The sequence below is a fragment of the Trematomus bernacchii genome, unplaced genomic scaffold, assembly GCF_902827165.1.
Source record: "Trematomus bernacchii unplaced genomic scaffold, fTreBer1.1, whole genome shotgun sequence".
NCBI classification, from domain to species: domain Eukaryota; kingdom Metazoa; phylum Chordata; class Actinopteri; order Perciformes; family Nototheniidae; genus Trematomus; species Trematomus bernacchii.
The window spans coordinates 287,494-308,573 of record NW_022987973.1 but is presented as its reverse complement, the minus strand read 5'-3'; the positions used below and the strand labels follow the sequence as shown (position 1 = coordinate 308,573).

Sequence of the window (21,080 nt, the reverse complement as noted above, 5' to 3'; positions counted from 1 at the left end):
GTAAAAACACTGAACAGTTGTGAAATGGTCAAAAATAAAGTTTGAAACACATTATCTACCAGCTGGTAGTCAATACCAGGCAAACGGAAATAAATCACTGCACTGCAGATTTGAACAGTTTAATAACTATAAATAAAATAAACAATGACACCTGACCAACAGAAGAACATTAAATTATTGATCTACCCTGAGGCCAAGGTCAACCGTTAAAGGTATAATATGTAGGAATTTCCTAAAAAACAATGTATAGATAGAAGTGTGATGGTGTCTGTATCTACAGAGACCCAGCCCTCTGCCTGTATTTTCTCTTCTCCTTTTATTTTGCTGTGTTCAGGACGTTTATGGGCGTCAGCAAAGAGCCTTTGGCTCCAATGTGTGTGTCTAACCCCCAGCCATTTACCAGGGTGTGCAGCTCCATCAGTAAACAACAGCAATTAGGCTACAGAAAGGTCCTAAACTGATCTGTGGTTACCATCCCGTATGTCCTTGATAAGTCTTACAAGTACACCATGTGTATATGTTCTTGCTAACCAGTAGGTCCACTCATAAGGAGAGCTGTTTTTTTAAGGTTTTCTCAGAACGATTCCCCCGCATACGCCAAACTTCCCTCTTGTATGTCTGCCATGCTCTTTCAATATTTTGAGTATGTAGTCCTGTTTGTGGATCAACATAATTCTGGCTGTGGTTGACCCTGACATGCCTGTAGCCCTCCTGGGAAAGACTGGCATATGCTCTCCACTCATCACTCACAACAAGACTTTGAGGCTTGATATGCTTCTTGATGATGGGAACAAGGGTCTCCTTGTTTCTTCTCTTTACTAGGCGAAGAATGGGACGTCTGCTTGCAGCTTTGATCTCGAGTATACCAAACACCCAAGATCTCTTTCTTTTCCAGGTGTTACCAAAGCGTCCTCTTCCATACTACCAAAAAACAGTGTGAACATTATTACAAAATAATCTCTTGACTTTATGTTTAATCAATCTATTGTTAGTCAGGTGTAATTACCTTTTCATTGAAATCTGTTTTAAATTCCTTTTAACACAGTAAACATGCTTACAAAATGATTTGCTGGAAATGGATAATCTTCTCAAGGTCTAACCCGAAGGTTATCTTTTTTCTCCTCGACAGTTCATGAATTTGTGCTTTTATTTTTGTCACTATGACCACATTAGGAACCACAAAATCTTGACTGAAATTGATTGAAAACAAATCTTGTGACACTGCAATGCAATTCAATTTAGTCTTGACTCTGGCTTTGTGTGAATATTTAGTTATTTATTCATAATGTATGTAATTTTTGAGTTAGGAACACCTGTTCCTGTTTTATTTGACTAATATGTAAGATAAATACAGAAGCCTAATGCATTCACTTGAGGAAAAAAGGTTTTTCACAAGAACTTTTCCTGGAATTCTGAGATAATAATCTTGTTAATTAAGAAAAACATTATTTATGTAATTGACTTGCCCTAAATTACTTTTTTTTCAATATGCGTTTAAATAAGTAACACTTAAGCAACAATGAGAACATATTTTAAGAACTCATTAATTTGTAAATTAATATCACATTTTCCTGAACTTTCTTATAAATACGTTTTGGAAAACTTAATGAAAATGCTTTTGTCAACGCCACGGTCATGCCACGCCCTCAAACGAGAATACCGCGGTGTGAGACTTCCCGTTCCTCTTTCCAGCGATTCTTCGGCAGTTGGACACGTGTTTGCGTTGGATTCTCTTCAAATCATCTAAAACAAGTAAGCATGCCACCTGAGTTATTAATTACTGCTTTTTAACTAGCAAGTGTTATTTACTTTTCTTGTATTCACTGTTTTGAACAGAACATCGAAATGCCAGCGCAATTACTGCTGTTAAAGTTAGACTCAGCCCTGTCGTGCTCATGTAGTCTATTTTTTCGCGCAAATGGTGTTGGGCAAAGTTTGCATCAAGTGCCTACCGACACAATTATGTGGTTAGGTTAAGAGCACATATTAAGAATCAACTCCGCAAACTGTTCCCCTGTGCCGCTCTAAGCGTTTGCCGGGCACCGTGATACAGCCGCGGGGCTCAGAGGCTCTGCTGCATGTTGTGCGGTAAAATACCTCCGCTAAAGCTATTCCCTACTACTTTATAACCCAGCGGTTATGTAAGAGTAAGTTACTAATGCGCCGATTTGATATTTATTCCTTTGTATGTATTTCACCGTTTGTTTTACTGTGAGCAATTAATTATCTTTCTACAATCTTAGATGTGTACCCAATTTAAACTCAGTCTGCAGTTACAGCATCGAGTTGTTATTATACAATATGAAGTGCAAACTATATTTTTCATGCTTATGCAACGCTATAGATGCAAATCCATGTTTGAATCTGCAGGAGAGTTAACGTTAGCTCTCTTCAGTTAAGGTGCATTCAGGCGCAATTCAGTACAATTGTGAATTGGGCGAAGATGGATTTATAACGTCAGCAAGATGTGTTCAATGTAGTCCAGTAAAATGCAGTCTTTAGCGAGAAATATCAATAAATAGTTTTATTAAGGAGATGTTTTACTACAACATAAAATAGATATTAGACAGTATGCAAACGAGATAAAGGAGTGTATATTGAAGTAATTAGGATCCGCTGTATAGAGAATCATCGAATTGTACTGGTATCTACCAATACTATCCTTAATAAATGCCATCCTTATAAATGTATATAAATACAATACCGTTTTAAATGATACTTATATTTTAATTATGTTTGATTCAATTAAATATGTTTTAATGAATTCTACTGAAATTATTGTTACATTTTCATCATGTAACTATTTTTGTTCTTTTATTTGCCTCCCCAGAAAACAGTCACACCTCCTCTTGAAGACATTTTGCCTCCTGCTATCGACTTCAGGTTCACATTAGGTAAGCCCTTGAGTGTGTCAGACTAAAGTTGTTGTTTCAGAGGTTAATTCAAGACGTGTTATGTTTACATACTAATATAATGAGCCTCAGGTAAACGTACCCATTTCTATTTTTTGAATCACAGATGGGATGGAGATGTAAACTATGCAGCACTAGTGTCACCACTCAAAGTGATATTTTAAAACATTATCGACTCCATCATGGAACCTTTGGACAGAAACGTGCCTTGCCCTGCATTCATGTAGACTGGCCTGCGCTCTCACTTATCAAGATAAAAGTTGAAATAATCGTCTGTTCTTTTTATTCTAGGACCCATGTGCCACTTTATATAAATCTCTGAGCATGAGGTGGGGTTAAACATATGTAGTTGGACATTTTATGAACTATATCAATATCATGACTATGTGGTTCATTTTCTTGCAAACCAGCCTTTTTTTTGATCGCTTAAACCCCTTGTAATGCATGTGAATAGCACCTCTGTTACCGTCTGTTAACAGCTAATGTAAACTGTCTCGTTATGATTTCAAGACGGATGTGATTTTTGATGTTGAGGAAAACACATGGTGTGTCCTGATTTGTACTCAATTTAGTGTTTTGTTTGTATATACAGGGAACAGCAGAGGTCTAAGTGCAACAGGCTCGTGATGCACAGCATGAAGTTATACGTTGCCCACGAGCCAGATGCAGTTGGAATAACCATCAAGTAATAACCATGTGTCTCCATGTATGTTAATGTGTTGTGCTTTTAAACAAACTTGAAATAATCCAATTTTAATAAAATGTATTAACATATTCTTAAAATAAAAAAAGCTTTCTTTCTCTGATATCCTGCCTATAGTGTTTGTTTTACTGTGCTTTATAGCCTGGTATTGACTTCAGTTATCCAGTGTTTCTGATCAGTTGTGCATTCAATTAGTGGATGAATGTATGTGTTCTGTTGATAGGTTATAGACTTTCTACTGTTCTCAACTGTTTTTCACTTTAATTGGATAGTCCTAACACAAGCCTACAAACGCTCAGTGGAGAACCTACTAAAAGTATACTGATAGTCAACTCTAGATTAGTTGACGATCAACAGATAGTCAACTAAACTCTAAAGTTGCTTATCTGTTGATCATCAACTAATGGTTAATGTAATAGTCAACTAAACTCTAAAGTTGCTTATCTGTTGATCATCAACTAATGCTTAATGTAATAGTCAACTAAACTCTAAAGTTGCTTATCTGTTGATCATCAACTAATCATCAACCCCTACCTCACCGACCTGATCCACCACTACACCCCTTCCCGCAGCCTTCGTTCATCAGAAGCGAACCTCCTCTATCCCCACACGAACCAAGCTCCGAACCTGGGGGGACAGAGCCTTCTTCATCGCTGCCCCCACCCTCTGGAACTCCCTTCCACAACACATCAGAGACTGCACCGACCCCCCCCCCCCCCCCCCCCCCCCACTTGTAAAACACTGACCAAAACACACCTCTTCAGATTGGCTTTTAATTAGTGAATTATGTTGTGTTGCTGTTTTAATATGTTTTATTCTATTTTATCTTGTTTTATCACCACTGTAAAGCGTCTTTGAGCACCTGAAAAAGCGCTTTGAAATGAAATGTATTACTATTATTAATGCTTAATGTAATAGTCAACTAAACTCTAAAGTTGCTTATCTGTTGATCATCAACTAATGGTTAATATCATCTTTAGTTGACATCTTGACTCTCAACAGATAGTCGACATGACCCTGTTGACTTTCAACTGACAGATTGATTTTGAGTAGTTGATTGTCAATTTTGAAGATGTTGACACAATCTACAGATAGTAAGGTTGAATATCGGTTAAAAACCTGTTGCAAAAAACATGTTGACAGTCAACAGAGACTTTTTGTCAAATCTATAGATCAACACTTGAGATGTACCTTATATTCTACTGGCAGTTAGTTGAATGCATGTTACTTGTCTGTTGAAACAGTGTTGTTGAATGTCAACTGATGACTTATAGAGTGTTAACTATGGACTATCAAAATAAAGTGTTACCAAACAATCTTGTTGCATCAATAAGCTTCCTTTAAACTATTGCATGCAGGAATGCAAAACTGTGCATTCAAACCAAAAAACCTTTCGATACATACTATATAAATTAGATAATGCTTTAAACACATCCATAGATCCAATCAACCATCTTCTTTTCCAAATCCAGGTCGCAGAGGTAGCAGTTCCAGCACGGGTTTATGCAGTCTATGGTTTAAATGCAGGTAAAGATGGCAATCCAGGTGATGAGCTGTAGCTGAGGAGGAGGAGAGGTGGGAATCCAAATGTAGGTCAGCCACGCCCAGCCGGGGAGACACGGAAAAAGGGAGGCAGTACAGTGGATCCTCTCTAAAACACATGCGAACCAGAGGCCTACACTACGAAGCAGGATTTAGGCTCCGGAGCAGGTTGTGTTCTAGATAAGAGATAAACTCTGTGACCTTTCAGAGCTCGGTGCACAGAGTTTGAGGCCATGAAGTAATATTACAGGATAAAGGGAACAACAGTTTAAACTACCGTATGCCGGAAAGACGGCTGGTAAAAATTCGCCGATTGTGTGAACATTTAAATTAATAGCATCACTACACTGCCCATCTTCAGTAAATCTGCCATAACATAAGTAACCGGAGCAAAGTAACTCATAGTTAACTTACAGTGCCGCAAACTGTAGCTATGCATAAGTGTTTTAAACAACACATTTAGTTGACGAAAAACTCAAATGTAACGTCAGATCCACAGTGATATTATGAACCTGTTGATTTACGCATTGAAACAATCAGGAGTTTAAACAGCCGTTCTTCCTACACTTTGCAGATGCAACTACAGTATGTGTTTAGGTCATGGATGTTTAAAGTTGAACTTGTTCATATTTGTTTTACAACATTATAGTTTACTCGTTCATGAAATATAACGCTCCGCTGTCAGTACGCTTCTCCAGGTTTGTGATTGGTCAAATGTTGCTAACCCCGCCCCTTTCACGTGAACGCGCTCTGAGGCGGACAAAGGAACCCTGGGGTTGACCGAGTCGATAACCAGCGTCGTAGGACCGACCGCTTAGCGAGATCCCGTTTACTAGGGTAAGTTGAGACCATACGTTGAGCCAGATAACTCAAAGATATCCAGGGTCTTTTGAACTGGCTTCGTATTACATGCCCCATCCAGGATCCTTGAGAGATTGAAAAGCTCGAAGAGGTTCGACTATCAGACCTTCCTTTCCAGCAAGTAGGCTAGGTCATGTGATTTTTGATAATGTGTCGTTTTGTTCTCACTCAGTGAAAACTACACACAGCCTCCATAGAGTATACTGAAAATATTGATTAACAACTGTAAAGTTGGCAACTCAAGTCAATGTAGGGGGTGCTCTCAAAATATAGCAGTCAGTACCAAGATAAGGTACTGGATATGTGTTGATAGACATGATTTTATCAATCATTAACTTCCTTATCATTGTTTTTGCAACACATGGTTGGCCTATTATATTTTATTCTTCCCTTCACCTCAGAACTGCTCACTTTTCCAGGGTGCACACATCTGGACTCACTCAGTTTGGTTTAGTGGTTCTGGATTGAGCAGTTCCTAGCCTGGCTTTTTTTCCTGTGGAAGAGCAATACAGACAACGGTAAGTGTGTGTGTGTGTGTCAGGGAAAATTAAGATGGATTGTCACGTAACTGTACTACAGGTATAGGTCATATAATCCATGCGAGTCAGTTTAAATGTACATGAATGGATTTTCAACAGTAGGCTGATTTAAAAAAAAAAAACAGAAAACATTGAGGTTCCAATGGAAAACGTTTGAGGTATATAGTATTAAAGAAAGTCAGAAATAATAGTAGCTTATTCAAATAATCCTATTTTTCCTGCAGCATGGACATTTTGTTTAATTCAAGTTCAGTTGTACAGCTCTGCTGTTATTATCCTTTATTCATTGTTCGTCTATTGTTTTCATTTCAGATGAGGTTGATCCATTTCTGCAGTGCTTTGCTGCTGCTTGTCTTTATTCCCAGAGGCTGTCATGGAGGAAACATCTTGGTTTTTCCTGGTGAGGGCAGCCACTGGATCAACATGGATATTCTACTAGAGGCTTTGCACTCCAGAGGACACAATATAACTGTTGTGCGTCCTAGCAAAAGCTGGTACATCAAGGATGAATCCTCATATTACAATACTTATACAGTTCAAGTGGAGAGGAGTATTGATCAGGAGTGGGTTACAAAAATCATATCTGAGGCCATGAAATTTGAAAGGGGGGCTATTCCCTTGACAAGTTTTCTCAACACGGCCGTAGGAATGATAGGCATGTTTGTGGATTCTCATGCCATGATGGGTGAATTAGTATCAGCAATGCTAGACAACAAAGAGTTAATGAGAATCCTACAGGACAGCAAGTTTGACCTGGTACTCACCGATCCCTGCGGGTGCCATGGGGTCATTATGGCAAAATATTTAAACCTTCCTTTGGTTTATAATGTTCGTTGGCTAATGGCTGGAGAAGCTCATCTTGCTATTGCTCCTTCACCTTTATCATATGTCCCTATAACAGGATCTGGACACACTGATAAGATGACCTTTTTTCAGAGAGTTACAAATGTTTTAATGCAACTAAATTCCCTCATACAACATCAACTGGTGGTGAAGCTAGTATACCAGAAACTGTGTGACAAATATCTTGGGTCCGATATTGACTTCAACCAGTTAATGCTTGATGCAGACATTTGGCTGATGAGAGTGGACTTTGTGTTTGAGTTTCCTCGTCCCACCATGCCTAATATTGTCTATATTGGAGGGTTCCAGTGCAAACCAGCAACACCTCTCCCTGAGCACCTGGAGGAGTTTGTGCAGAGTTCTGGAGAGCATGGGGTCATCATCATGTCTCTGGGGGCCTTTGTAAGTGAACTTCCCTCTGATATGGCAAATGGGATTGCTGCAACTTTTGCTAAATTACCCCAGAAAGTCATCTGGAGATATAAAGGTGACAGACCAGCCACTCTGGGCAACAACACTTTAATAGTAGACTGGATGCCTCAGAATGATCTTTTAGGACATCCCAAGATAAAACTGTTTGTGGCTCACGGAGGAACAAATGGTGTTCAAGAGGCTATTTATCACGGAGTACCAGTTGTGGGTCTGCCCCTGTTTTTCGACCAATTTGACAACCTGCTGCGTCTAAAGGAGAGAGGCACGGCTAAACTTCTTACCATTCAAACAGTGGACAAAGACAACAACTTGCAGGATGCCATCCAGGAAGTCCTGAATGAGCCCTCCTACAGGTTGAACATGCAGAGATTCTCCAGCCTGCACAGAGATCAGCCAATGAAGCCGCTGGACACCGCCCTCTTCTGGATAGAGTTTGTCATGAGACACAAAGGTGCAGCTCACCTGAGAACAGAGTCCTACAGACTGCCCTGGTATTCCTATCACTCTGTAGATGTGATTTTGTTCCTGGCTGGAGCTGTGCTGCTCATACTGTTCACTTTTGTGTTTTTCATCAGGTGTTTGTGCACTAAAATGTGTAGATCCAAAATTAAACGTGATTAAGCATTCAATGGATATACATTGTGCACACTGAATATTTTTTTTTTATCAACTTGAAGAGTAGACTGAAGAAAATAATGATTAACACTCAGTGCAGTAAGTGTAATAACTCAGGTACATTTAGGTTGTCCTTTCAAAGTATAGCAATCATATAAAAGACTGAATTGGATCAAAGCATAAGCATATCAATATTGACACTTTATAAATGATATTTAATTGAATTTATATTTTGTAAATGTCCCCTCTGTGTGCGAATAAAGGCATTATGATTCTGATGTGGGGCCTGTTGTCTTTATTAATCACCAAGTAACAGAATTATAATGACCATACTTCTTCTTATTCTGTGTTTGGCTGGTCTAAGAGGTCAGGAGTTGGGTAAAATAAATCTATAAAATCCTTAAGGATGATGAATGGCACTTATTAAATCACAGACTTTGGATTTGTTTAGCCTTATAAACTGATATGCCATCTGAAAGATAAGGTCCTGGATATGTGTCTATAGACACGATAGAATCAATCATTAACTTCCTTATCATGGTGTTTGCACGCACATTGGCCGTTTGCCTTTTATTCATCCCTTCCCCTCAGAACTGCTCACTTCCTGGGTGCACACGTCTGGACTCGCTCAGGTTGGTTCAGTCTGGTGCCAGATTGAGTAGTTCCCAGCCTGGCTTTTTTCCTGTGTAGAATAACATTACAGACAGCGGTAAGAACAAACACTGTATTCTAAAAATGTTTGAATGTATATTTGCCTTTTTACTGTATTTAAACAATAGCAGAAGCTAAGCAGTCAACGGGAAATTGTGGTGCTCAAATTCCCTCTGAGGATTGTTATCTTGCTTGTGTGTTTTGTGCAGAACGATTTGCTTCACATTGTTCACTGTCAGTTTCTCAATGACCCTCTGTTATAGTACTTGCAGATATAAGCTAACCTAAACCGTGTGTGTGTTTGCTTACGTTTGTTTCTAATGGAATCAAATAAGATGCATTGCTACTTAACTGTACTTCAGGTATATAGGTCATATAATCACCGCGGTGAAGTTAGTTTTAGGTTGGATATTCGACGGACATTCGCGGACCCGCCAGCAGCGTCAGTTTCCCGGACCCGCCAGCAGCGTCAGTTTAACGGGGAGATCTTCTCCGCGAAACGAGGCTTTCACTTAGGGACCATCAACAAATGACTTTTACAATTACACAAGAAAAATGTTCTTTTTAATAAATCGACAGCTTCTCGATCGTGTGAATGTGAAGCAAATTCACTCTAGAGCATACATTTATTGAACACACCTCTTTTTATTGCATTTTAATACTTTAAATACGTTTTATTAATATTTTTGATGGAAACATTTGCATATTTCTTCAATAACTGCTAGGTAGTGTGACATAATGACTCAAAATCAGTGCTAGATCAAATAACAACACTTGCTGCATAGGACACACCTCTTTTTATTGCATTTTAATACTTTAAATATTTTTATATTAATATTTGTATGCGAAAATGAGCATATTGCTTCAATACCTTCCAGGTCATGTGACCTAATCACTCAAAATCAGTGCTGGGTCAAAGAACTACACTGGCTGCATAGGACACACCTCGTTATTCCATTTTAATACTTTAAATATTTTATATTAATACTTTGATGGAAAAATGAGCATATTGCTTCAATACCAAAATATTAATATAAAATATTTAGAGTATTAAAATGGAATAAAAAGAGGTGTGTCCTATGCAGCCAGTGTAGTTCTTTGACCCAGCATTGATTTTGAGTGATTAGGTCACATGACCTGGAAGGTATTGAAGAAATAAGCTCATTTTTCCATCAAAATATTAATATAAAATATTTAGAGTATTAAAATGGAATAGAAAAAGGTGTGTCCTAAGCAGCAAGTGTAGTTCTTTGAGCCAGCATTGCTTTTGAGTGATTAGGTCACATGACCTGGAAGGTATTGAAGAAATAAGCTAATTTTTCCATCAAAATATTAATATAAAATATTTAAAGTATTAAAATGCAATAAAAAGAGGTGTGTTCAATAAATGTATGCTCTAGAGTGAATTTGCTTCACATTCACACGATCGAGAAGCTGTCGATTTATTAAAAAGAACATTTTTCTTGCGTAATTGAAAAGTCATTTGTTGATGGTCCCTAAGTGAAAGCCTCGTTTCGCGCAGAAGATCTCCACGTCGTAATACAGCCAGCAGCAGGGGACACTGATGCTGCTGGCTGGTCCGCGAATGTCCGTCGAATATCCAACCTAAAACTAACTTCACCGCGGTCATATAATCCATAAAAAGTAAATTTAAAGGTACACTTAAAGGGATTTGTATTTTAACGATCATTTAAAAAAACAAAAAAAACATTGAGGTTCCAGTGTAAAATATTGGAGGCATGTAGAAAATCAGAAACAAGTGTAGGCTATGAAAAAAAAATGTTTCCTGCAGCATGGACATTTTGTTTAGTTAAAGTTCAGTATTACAGCTCTGCTGTTCTTATCCTTTATTCATTGGTTGTCTATTGTTTTCATTCCAGATGAGGTTGATCCATTTCTGCAGTGCTTTGCTGCTGCTTGTCTTTATTCCAAGAGGCTGTCATGGAGGAAACATCTTGGTCTTATCCGCTGAGGGTAGCCACTGGATCAACATGGATATTCTACTTGAGGCTTTGCACTCCAGAGGACACAATATAACTGTTGTGCGTTCTAGCAAAAGCTGGTACATCAAGGATGAATCCTCTTATTACAATACTTATACAGTTCAAGTGGAGAGGAGTCTTGATCAGGAGTTCATTACAAAAATGATATTAGACTCCATGAAATTTGAAAGGGGGGCTATTCCCTTGACAAGTTTTCTCAACACGGCCGTAGGAATGATAGGCACGTTTGTGGATGCTCATTCCACCGTGGGTGAATTAGTATCAGCAATGCTAGACGACAAAGAGTTAATGAGAATCCTACAGGACAGCAAGTTTGACCTGGTACTCACCGATCCCTGCTGGGGCCATGGGGTCATTATGGCAAAATATTTAAACCTTCCTTTGGTTTATAATGTTCGTTGGCTAATAGCTGGAGAAGCTCATCTTGCTATTGCTCCTTCACCTTTATCATATGTCCCTATAACAGGATCTGGACACACTGATAAGATGACCTTTCTTCAGAGAGTTAAAAATGTTTTATTCCAACTAGTCAACCTCATACAAAACCAAGTGGTGGTGAAGTTAGTATACCAGAAACTGTGTGACAAATATCTTGGGTCCGATATTGACTTCAACCAGTTAATGCTTGATGCAGACATTTGGCTGATGAGAGTGGACTTTGTGTTTGAGTTTCCTCGTCCCACCATGCCTAATATTGTCTATATTGGAGGGTTCCAGTGCAAACCAGCAAAACCTCTCCCTGAACACCTGGAGGAGTTTGTGCAGAGTTCTGGAGAGCATGGGGTCATCATCATGTCTCTGGGGGCCTTTGTAAGTGAACTTCCCTCTGATATGGCAAATGACATTGCTGCAACTTTTGCTAAATTACCCCAGAAAGTCATCTGGAGATATAAAGGTGACAGACCAGCCACTCTGGGCAACAACACTTTAATAGTAGACTGGATGCCTCAGAATGATCTTTTAGGACATCCCAAGATAAAACTGTTTGTGGCTCACGGAGGAACAAATGGTGTTCAAGAGGCTATTTATCACGGAGTACCAGTTGTGGGTCTGCCCCTGTTTTTCGACCAATTTGACAACCTGCTGCGTCTAAAGGAGAGAGGCGCGGCTAAGATTCTTACCATTCAAACAGTGGACAAAGACAACAACTTTCAGGATGCCATCCAGGAAGTCCTGAATGAGCCCTCCTACAGGTTGAACATGCAGAGACTCTCCAGGCTGCACAGAGATCAGCCAATGAAGCCGCTGGACACCGCCCTCTTCTGGATAGAGTTTGTCATGAGACACAAAGGTGCAGCTCACCTGAGAACAGAGTCCTACAGACTGCCCTGGTATTCCTACCACTCTGTAGATGTGACTTTGTTCCTGGCTGGAGCTGTGCTGCTTGTGCTGTTCACTTTTGTGTTTTTCATCAGGTGTTTGTGCACTAAAATGTGTAAATCTAAAGTGAAACGTGAGTAAACATTCAAGGGATTTGATTCAATTGTGTACATTAAATCAAAGAAATACTTGAATATGCAAAAGGGTTTTGGGATTCATATTATAGACTGATATGAGAGTGTTTGAGTGCACATTCATGGAACATTTGACAGCTGACATGCATTAGCTTTTAGGTATAGGTACATTCATTTAATTAGTTTGTTTATATTCAAGACATGTACTTGCATGAACTTAATGAATGTTTTGACCTTTTTCATATCACTACAAGCATAATACTTGAAATGTACGTAAATATTGTTGTATTATATAAGTCAAAGTATGGAAATATATGGTCTGTATTTGATCTTTGCCCAAGGGCATTTTGAAGGAGTGCTTGTATAGCTACTTAAATTGAAAGATTCACAGGCTTTCAATGTTAAGGTCTGGTCATTCCTAATGCAGCGCTAAAATTGGTTTCTGGCTCATTGATGACATCATCTTTGTACTGTGGCGGTGCATCTGTATTTTCACAGACCTGATGTGGATGAACTTTGTGAGGTCATTGAGATGAGCTTCAGGTGTTTCTGCTTTGTGTTGCTCGACAACAGTTTTCTAATGTGCTCCTTGCAAATATTTGACAATACTGGATCTGAATGGTATGCTGTAACGAACCACACAATAAACATGTTTGTTTACCTTCAAACTGTGTATTTATTGGAGGCACACATCAGCCTCTCAGTGGATTTCAGGGGAGAACATAGTATGCTCTACACCAGGGGTGTCAAACTCAAATACACAGTGGGCCAAAATCAAAAAATCGGTACTAGTCGAGGGCCGGACTGGTTCAATATTTCTTGCAGAACTTATTGAAATGAACTCATTGCACATATTAAACCTGGAACTAACATAGCTTAAATTATTGCCTATAAAAACAACATTAAACATTAAATAATCAGTTGCATTCATTTCTTATGGCTCTATCTGCAGCTTTTCCGGAGTCATTTCTTATGATTACATTTTTCCACAGGCCAACCACAGCTTCAAAAAAACTATTCCCCTCAAAGAAAAAAACAAACATGCCCTGTTGTCTCAAGAAAGAAAGTGCAGAAGGAAACATCCATTAAAACTCAGTGTGCTGCTCTGTGATGCTAGTTCAAGCCAGATACTTGGGTGCAAGTTCATCAATGTTTGGGGTCAGGCTCTGAGCGGAGGAAATCCTCAGGATTGAGTGAAGGTGTGTGTGCAATATACCGGCGGGCCAGATCTAATAGTAATTAGAAATTATTCTGCCGGCTGAAATTAAATCCACCAAGGGCCTGATTTGGCCCCCGGGCCTTGAGTTTGACACATGTGCTCTACACTCTGTTATACCTATTTTTAAGTGTAGTATGTTGGACTTTTCTACTTTTCTTGTTTCCCTAAAAGGTGGAGTCTCTAACTGAAGGATGTGCACAGGTCTATGCAAATGCTATGATTAAAAAGGCGTTATCAGCGCCTGGCTTTTATTATAGATCCAAAGCTCAAGATCATCTAAGGTCAACGTGTTGTCACTGTTTTAAACTTAAAAATACTGAATGAGTTTTATTCATCTATATTAGTTGTACAACTTGTTGATATTGTTTTGTAGTTTTTGTTTATTCTAAGTCTAATATAATGCAGGCAAAATGTATTTTTCCATCCCACCCACATGACCTGCTGAAAGGGTTTTTGATATAAATGTGATAAGGAAATGATCTAAATGCGGATGTGTTGATACCTTTACCAGCCAGCAGGGGGTGAAATTCCACCATTTGCTGCTTTCACAGAGAGATGAGCTATTTTAAAATGTGAGATTTTTCAAAGAACAAGACAAGACTCATCTGAGCATTTTAAGCCACATAACAAATCCATTATTAAAGCATGTGGCTGTAGATTTCTTCTGTTATCCACTTTGTAAGTGAACTTCCCTCTGATATGGCAAATGGGATTGCTGCAACTTTTGCTAAATTACCCCAGAAAGTCATCTGGAGATATAAAGGTGACAGACCAGCCACTCTGGGCAACAACACTTTAATAGTAGACTGGATGCCTCAGAATGACCTTTTAGGACATCCCAAGATAAAACTGTTTGTGGCTCACGGAGGAACAAATGGTGTTCAAGAGGCTATTTATCACGGAGTACCAGTTGTGGGTCTGCCCCTGTTTTTCGACCAATTTGACAACCTGCTGCGTCTAAAGGAGAGAGGCACGGCTAAACTTCTTACCATTCAAACAGTGGACAAAGACAACAACTTGCAGGATGCCATCCAGGAAGTCCTGAATGAGCCCTCCTACAGGTTGAACATGCAGAGACTCTCCAGCCTGCACAGAGATCAGCCAATGAAGCCGCTGGACACCGCCCTCTTCTGGATAGAGTTTGTCATGAGACACAAAGGTGCAGCTCACCTGAGAACAGAGTCCTACAGACTGCCCTGGTATTCCTATCACTCTGTAGATGTGATTTTGTTCCTGGCTGGAGCTGTGCTGCTCGTACTGTTCACTTTTGTGTTTTTCATCAGGTGTTTGTGCACTAAAATGTGTAGATCCAAAATTAAACGTGATTAAGCATTCAATGGATATACATTGTGCACACTGAATATTTTTTTTTTATCAACTTGAAGAGTAGACTGAAGAAAATAATGATTAACACTCAGTGCAGTAAGTGTAATAACTCAGGTACATTTAGGTTGTCCTTTCAAAGTATAGCAATCATATAAAAGACTGAATTGGATCAAAGCATAAGCATATCAATATTGACACTTTATAAATGATATTTAATTGAATTTATATTTTGTAAATGTCCCCTCTGTGTGCGAATAAAGGCATTATGATTCTGATGTGGGGCCTGTTGTCTTTATTAATCACCAAGTAACAGAATTATAATGACCATACTTCTTCTTATTCTGTGTTTGGCTGGTCTAAGAGGTCAGGAGTTGGGTAAGATAAATCTATAAAATCCTTAAGGATGATGAATGGCACTTATTAAATCACAGACTTTGGATTTGTTTAGCCTTATAAACTGATATGCCATCTGAAAGATAAGGTCCTGGATATGTGTCTATAGACACGATAGAATCAAGCATTAACTTCCTTATCATGGTGTTTGCACGCACATTGGCCGTTTGCCTTTTATTCATCCCTTCCCCTCAGAACTGCTCACTTCCTGGGTGCACACGTCTGGACTCGCTCAGGTTGGTTCAGTCTGTTGCCAGATTGAGTAGTTCCCAGCCTGGCTTTTTTCCTGTGTAGAATAACATTACAGACAGCGGTAAGAACAAACACTGTATTCTAAAAATGTTTGAATGTATATTTGCCTTTTTACTGTATTTAAACAATAGCAGAAGCTAAGCAGTCAACGGGAAATTGTGGTGCTCAAATTCCCTCTGAGGATTGTTATCTTGCTTGTGTGTTTTGTGCAGAACGATTTGCTTCATATTATTGTTCACTGTCAGTTTCTCAATGACCCTCTGTTATAGTACTTGCAGATATAAGCTAACCTAAACCGTGTGTGTGTTTGCTTACGTTTGTTTCTAATGGAATCAAATAAGATGCATTGCTACTTAACTGTACTTCCGGTATATAGGTCATATAATCCATAAAAAGTAAATTTAAAGGTACACTTAAAGGGATTTGTATTTTAACGATCATTTAAAAAAACTAAAAAAACATTGAGGTTCCAGTGTAAAATATTGGAGGCATGTAGAAAATCAGAAACAAGTGTAGGCTATGAAAAAAAAATGTTTCCTGCAGCATGGACATTTTGTTTAGTTAAAGTTCAGTATTACAGCTCTGCTGTTCTTATCCTTTATTCATTGGTTGTCTATTGTTTTCATTCCAGATGAGGTTGATCCATTTCTGCAGTGCTTTGCTGCTGCTTGTCTTTATTCCAAGAGGCTGTCATGGAGGAAACATCTTGGTCTTACCCGCTGAGGGTAGCCACTGGATCAACATGGATATTCTACTTGAGGCTTTGCACTCCAGAGGACACAATATAACTGTTGTGCGTTCTAGCAAAAGCTGGTACATCAAGGATGAATCCTCATATTACAATACTTATACAGTTCAAGTGGAGAGGAGTCTTGATCAGGAGTTCATTACAAAAATGATATTAGACTCCATGAAATTTGAAAGGGGGGCTATTCCCTTGACAAGTTTTCTCAACACGGCCGTAGGAATGATAGGCACGTTTGTGGATGCTCATTCCACCGTGGGTGAATTAGTATCAGCAATGCTAGACGACAAAGAGTTAATGAGAATCCTACAGGACAGCAAGTTTGACCTGGTACTCACCGATCCCTGCTGGGGCCATGGGGTCATTATGGCAAAATATTTAAACCTTCCTTTGGTTTATAATGTTCGTTGGCTAATAGCTGGAGAAGCTCATCTTGCTATTGCTCCTTCACCTTTATCATATGTCCCTATAACAGGATCTGGACACACTGATAAGATGACCTTTCTTCAGAGAGTTAAAAATGTTTTATTCCAACTAGTCAACCTCATACAAAACCAAGTGGTGGTGAAGTTAGTATACCAGAAACTGTGTGACAAATATCTTGGGTCCGATATTGACTTCAACCAGTTAATGCTTGATGCAGACATTTGGCTGATGAGAGTGGACTTTGTGTTTGAGTTTCCTCGTCCCACCATGCCTAATATTGTCTATATTGGAGGGTTCCAGTGCAAACCAGCAAAACCTCTCCCTGAACACCTGGAGGAGTTTGTGCAGAGTTCTGGAGAGCATGGGGTCATCATCATGTCTCTGGGGGCCTTTGTAAGTGAACTTCCCTCTGATATGGCAAATGGGATTGCTGCAACTTTTGCTAAATTACCCCAGAAAGTCATCTGGAGATATAAAGGTGACAGACCAGCCACTCTGGGCAACAACACTTTAATAGTAGACTGGATGCCTCAGAATGACCTTTTAGGACATCCCAAGATAAAACTGTTTGTGGCTCACGGAGGAACAAATGGTGTTCAAGAGGCTATTTATCACGGAGTACCAGTTGTGGGTCTGCCCCTGTTTTTCGACCAATTTGACAACCTGCTGCGTCTAAAGGAGAGAGGCGCGGCTAAGATTCTTACCATTCAAACAGTGGACAAAGACAACAACTTTCAGGATGCCATCCAGGAAGTCCTGAATGAGCCCTCCTACAGGTTGAACATGCAGAGACTCTCCAGCCTGCACAGAGATCAGCCAATGAAGCCGCTGGACACCGCCCTCTTCTGGATAGAGTTTGTCATGAGACACAAAGGTGCAGCTCACCTGAGAACAGAGTCCTACAGACTGCCCTGGTATTCCTACCACTCTGTAGATGTGACTTTGTTCCTGGCTGGAGCTGTGCTGCTCGTGCTGTTCACTTTTGTGTTTTTCATCAGGTGTTTGTGCACTAAAATGTGTAAATCTAAAGTGAAACGTGAGTAAGCATTCAAGGGATTTGATTCAATTGTGTACATTAAATCAAAGAAATACTTCAATATGCAAAAGGGTTTTGGGATTCATATTTTAGACTGATATGCGATTGTTTGAGTGCACATTCATGGAACATTTGACAGCTGACATGCATTAGCTTTTAGGTAGGTACATTCATTTAATTAGTTTGTTTATATTCAAGACATGTACTTGCATGAACTTAATGAATGTTTTGACCTTTTTCATATCACTACAAGCATAATACTTGAAATGTACGTAAATATTGTTGTATTATATAAGTCAAAGTATGGAAATATATGGTCTGTATTTGATCTTTGCCCAAGGGCATTTTGAAGGAGTGCTTGTATAGCTACTTAAATTGAAAGATTCACAGGCTTTCAATGTTAAGGTCTGGTCATTCCTAATGCAGCGCTAAAATTGGTTTCTGGCTCATTGATGACATCATCTTTGTACTGTGGCGGTGCATCTGTATTTTCACAGACCTGATGTGGATGAACTTTGTGAGGTCATTGAGATGAGCTTCAGGTGTTTCTGCTTTGTGTTGCTCGACAACAGTTTTCTAATGTGCTCCTTGCAAATATTTGACAATACTGGATCTGAATGGTATGCTGTAACGAACCACACAATAAACATGTTTGTTTACCTTCAAACTGTGTATTTATTGGAGGCACACATCAGCCTCTCAGTGGATTTCAGGGGAGAACATAGTATGCTCTACACCAGGGGTGTCAAACTCAAATACACAGTGGGCCAAAATCAAAAAATCGGTACTAGTCGAGGGCCGGACTGGTTCAATATTTCTTGCAGAACTTATTGAAATGAACTTATTGCACATATTAAACCTGGAACTAACATAGCTTAAATTATTGCCTATAAAAACAACATTAAACATTAAATAATCAGTTGCATTCATTTCTTATGGCTCTATCTGCAGCTTTTCCGGAGTCATTTCTTATGATTACATTTTTCCACAGGCCAACAGCTTCAAAAAAACTATTTCCCTCAAAGAAAAAAACAAACATGCCCTGTTGTCGCAAGAAAAAAAGTGCAGAAGGAAACATCCATTAAACTCAGTGTGCTGCTCTGTGATGCTAGTTCAAGCCAGATACTTGGCATCTCATCTTGGGTGCAAGTTCATCAATGTTTGGGGTCAGACTCTGAGCTGAGAAGATCCTCAGGATTGAGTGAAGGTGTGTGTGCAATATACCGGCGGGCCAGATCTAATAGTAATTAGAAATTATTCTGCCGGCTGAAATTAAATCCACCAAGGGCCTGATTTGGCCCCCGGGCCTTGAGTTTGACACATGTGCTCTACACTCTGTTATACCTATTTTTAAGTGTAGTATGTTGGACTTTTCTACTTTTCTTGTTTCCCTAAAAGGTGGAGTCTCTAACTGAAGGATGTGCACAGGTCTATGCAAATGCTATGATTAAAAAGGCGTTATCAGCGCCTGGCTTTTATTATAGATCCAAAGCTCAAGATCATCTAAGGTCAACGTGTTGTCACTGTTTTAAACTTAAAAATACTGAATGAGTTTTATTCATCTATATTAGTTGTACAACTTGTTGATATTGTTTTGTAGTTTTTGTTTATTCTAAGTCTAATATAATGCAGGCAAAATGTATTTTTCCATCCCACCCACATGACCTGCTGAAAGGGTTTTTGATATAAATGTGATAAGGAAATGATCTAAATGCGGATGTGTTGATACCTTTACCAGCCAGCAGGGGGTGAAATTCCACCATTTGCTGCTTTCACAGAGAGATGAGCTATTTTAAAATGTGAGATTTTTCAAAGAACAAGACAAGACTCATCTGAGCATTTTAAGCCACATAACAAATCCATTATTAAAGCATGTGGCTGTAGATTTCTTCTGTTATCCACTTTGTAAGTGAACTTCCCTCTGATATGGCAAATGGGATTGCTGCAACTTTTGCTAAATTACCCCAGAAAGTCATCTGGAGATATAAAGGTGACAGACCAGCCACTCTGGGCAACAACACTTTAATAGTAGACTGGATGCCTCAGAATGATCTTTTAGGACATCCCAAGATAAAACTGTTTGTGGCTCACGGAGGAACAAATGGTGTTCAAGAGGCTATTTATCACGGAGTACCAGTTGTGGGTCTGCCCCTGTTTTTCGACCAATTTGACAACCTGCTGCGTCTAAAGGAGAGAGGCACGGCTAAACTTCTTACCATTCAAACAGTGGACAAAGACAACAACTTGCAGGATGCCATCCAGGAAGTCCTGAATGAGCCCTCCTACAGGTTGAACATGCAGAGACTCTCCAGGCTGCACAGAGATCAGCCAATGAAGCCGCTGGACACCGCCCTCTTCTGGATAGAGTTTGTCATGAGACACAAAGGTGCAGCTCACCTGAGAACAGAGTCCTACAGACTGCCCTGGTATTCCTATCACTCTGTAGATGTGATTTTGTTCCTGGCTGGAGCTGTGCTGCTCATACTGTTCACTTTTGTGTTTTTCATCAGGTGTTTGTGCACTAAAATGTGTAGATCCAAAATTAAACGTGATTAAGCATTCAATGGATATACATTGTGCACACTGAATACAAAAATGGTATCAACTTGAAGAGTAGACTGAAGAAAATAATGATTAACACTCAGTACAGTAAGTGTAATAACTCAGGTACATTTAGGTTGTCCTTTCAAAGTATAGCAATCAAATAAAAGACTGAATTGGATCAAAGCATAAGCATATCAATATTGACACTTTATAAATTATATTTAATTGAATTTATATTTTGTAAATGTCCCCTCTGTGTGCGAATAAAGGCATTCTGATTCTGATGTGGGGCCTGTTGTCTTTATTCATCACCAAGTAACAGAATTATAATGACCATACTTCTTCTTATTCTGTGTTTGGCTGGTCTAAGAGGTCAGGAGTTGGGTAAGATAAATCTATAAAATCCTTAAGGATGATGAATGGCACTTATTAAATCACAGACTTTGGATTTGTTTAGCCTTATAAACTGATATGCCATCTGAAAGATAAGGTCCTGGATATGTGTCTATAGACACGATTTAATCAATCATTAACTTCCTTATCATGGTGTTTGCACTAGTGTTAATTTCGTCAGCTATTTTTTA

General features: G+C 39.1%; 5 protein-coding genes across 5 annotated transcripts; all 5 read left to right on the top strand.

The window, feature by feature from the left end:
* Positions 1–5,920: 5,920 nt before the first annotated feature.
* LOC117471456 (UDP-glucuronosyltransferase 2C1-like) lies at positions 5,921–8,704 on the top strand. Its single transcript, XM_034116494.1, has 3 exons — positions 5,921–5,994; positions 6,438–6,536; positions 6,870–8,704. Exon 3 carries the CDS (start codon positions 6,870–6,872, stop codon positions 8,451–8,453), a length of 1,584 nt encoding a protein of 527 aa, XP_033972385.1. The 5' UTR covers positions 5,921–5,994; positions 6,438–6,536; the 3' UTR covers positions 8,454–8,704.
* Positions 8,705–8,995: 291 nt separating this feature from the next.
* On the top strand, positions 8,996–13,223 carry LOC117471455 (UDP-glucuronosyltransferase 2C1-like). The gene is made up of 2 exons (XM_034116493.1): positions 8,996–9,156; positions 10,979–13,223. The coding sequence occupies exon 2, from the start codon at positions 10,979–10,981 to the stop codon at positions 12,560–12,562; it is 1,584 nt and encodes a 527-aa protein (XP_033972384.1). The 5' UTR covers positions 8,996–9,156; the 3' UTR covers positions 12,563–13,223.
* Positions 13,224–14,454: 1,231 nt separating this feature from the next.
* LOC117471457 (UDP-glucuronosyltransferase 2A1-like) lies at positions 14,455–15,354 on the top strand. The gene has a single exon (XM_034116495.1). The coding sequence runs from the start codon at positions 14,474–14,476 to the stop codon at positions 15,101–15,103; it is 630 nt and encodes a 209-aa protein (XP_033972386.1). The 5' UTR covers positions 14,455–14,473; the 3' UTR covers positions 15,104–15,354.
* A 291-nt stretch (positions 15,355–15,645) lies between these two features.
* Positions 15,646–18,619, top strand: LOC117471474 (UDP-glucuronosyltransferase 2C1-like). The gene is made up of 2 exons (XM_034116528.1): positions 15,646–15,806; positions 16,377–18,619. Exon 2 carries the CDS (start codon positions 16,377–16,379, stop codon positions 17,958–17,960), a length of 1,584 nt encoding a protein of 527 aa, XP_033972419.1. The 5' UTR covers positions 15,646–15,806; the 3' UTR covers positions 17,961–18,619.
* A 1,240-nt stretch (positions 18,620–19,859) lies between these two features.
* LOC117471478 (UDP-glucuronosyltransferase 2A1-like) lies at positions 19,860–20,520 on the top strand. Its single transcript, XM_034116534.1, has one exon. The coding sequence runs from the start codon at positions 19,879–19,881 to the stop codon at positions 20,506–20,508; it is 630 nt and encodes a 209-aa protein (XP_033972425.1). The 5' UTR covers positions 19,860–19,878; the 3' UTR covers positions 20,509–20,520.
* Positions 20,521–21,080: the final 560 nt, after the last annotated feature.

Coding starts and splice junctions, on each gene's coding strand:
- LOC117471457 (XM_034116495.1), top strand. CDS start 14,474: ATGGCAAATGGGATTGCTGCAACTTTTGCTAAATTACCCCAGAAAGTC.
- LOC117471478 (XM_034116534.1), top strand. CDS start 19,879: ATGGCAAATGGGATTGCTGCAACTTTTGCTAAATTACCCCAGAAAGTC.
- LOC117471456 (XM_034116494.1), top strand. CDS start 6,870: ATGAGGTTGATCCATTTCTGCAGTGCTTTGCTGCTGCTTGTCTTTATT.
- LOC117471474 (XM_034116528.1), top strand. CDS start 16,377: ATGAGGTTGATCCATTTCTGCAGTGCTTTGCTGCTGCTTGTCTTTATT.
- LOC117471455 (XM_034116493.1), top strand. CDS start 10,979: ATGAGGTTGATCCATTTCTGCAGTGCTTTGCTGCTGCTTGTCTTTATT.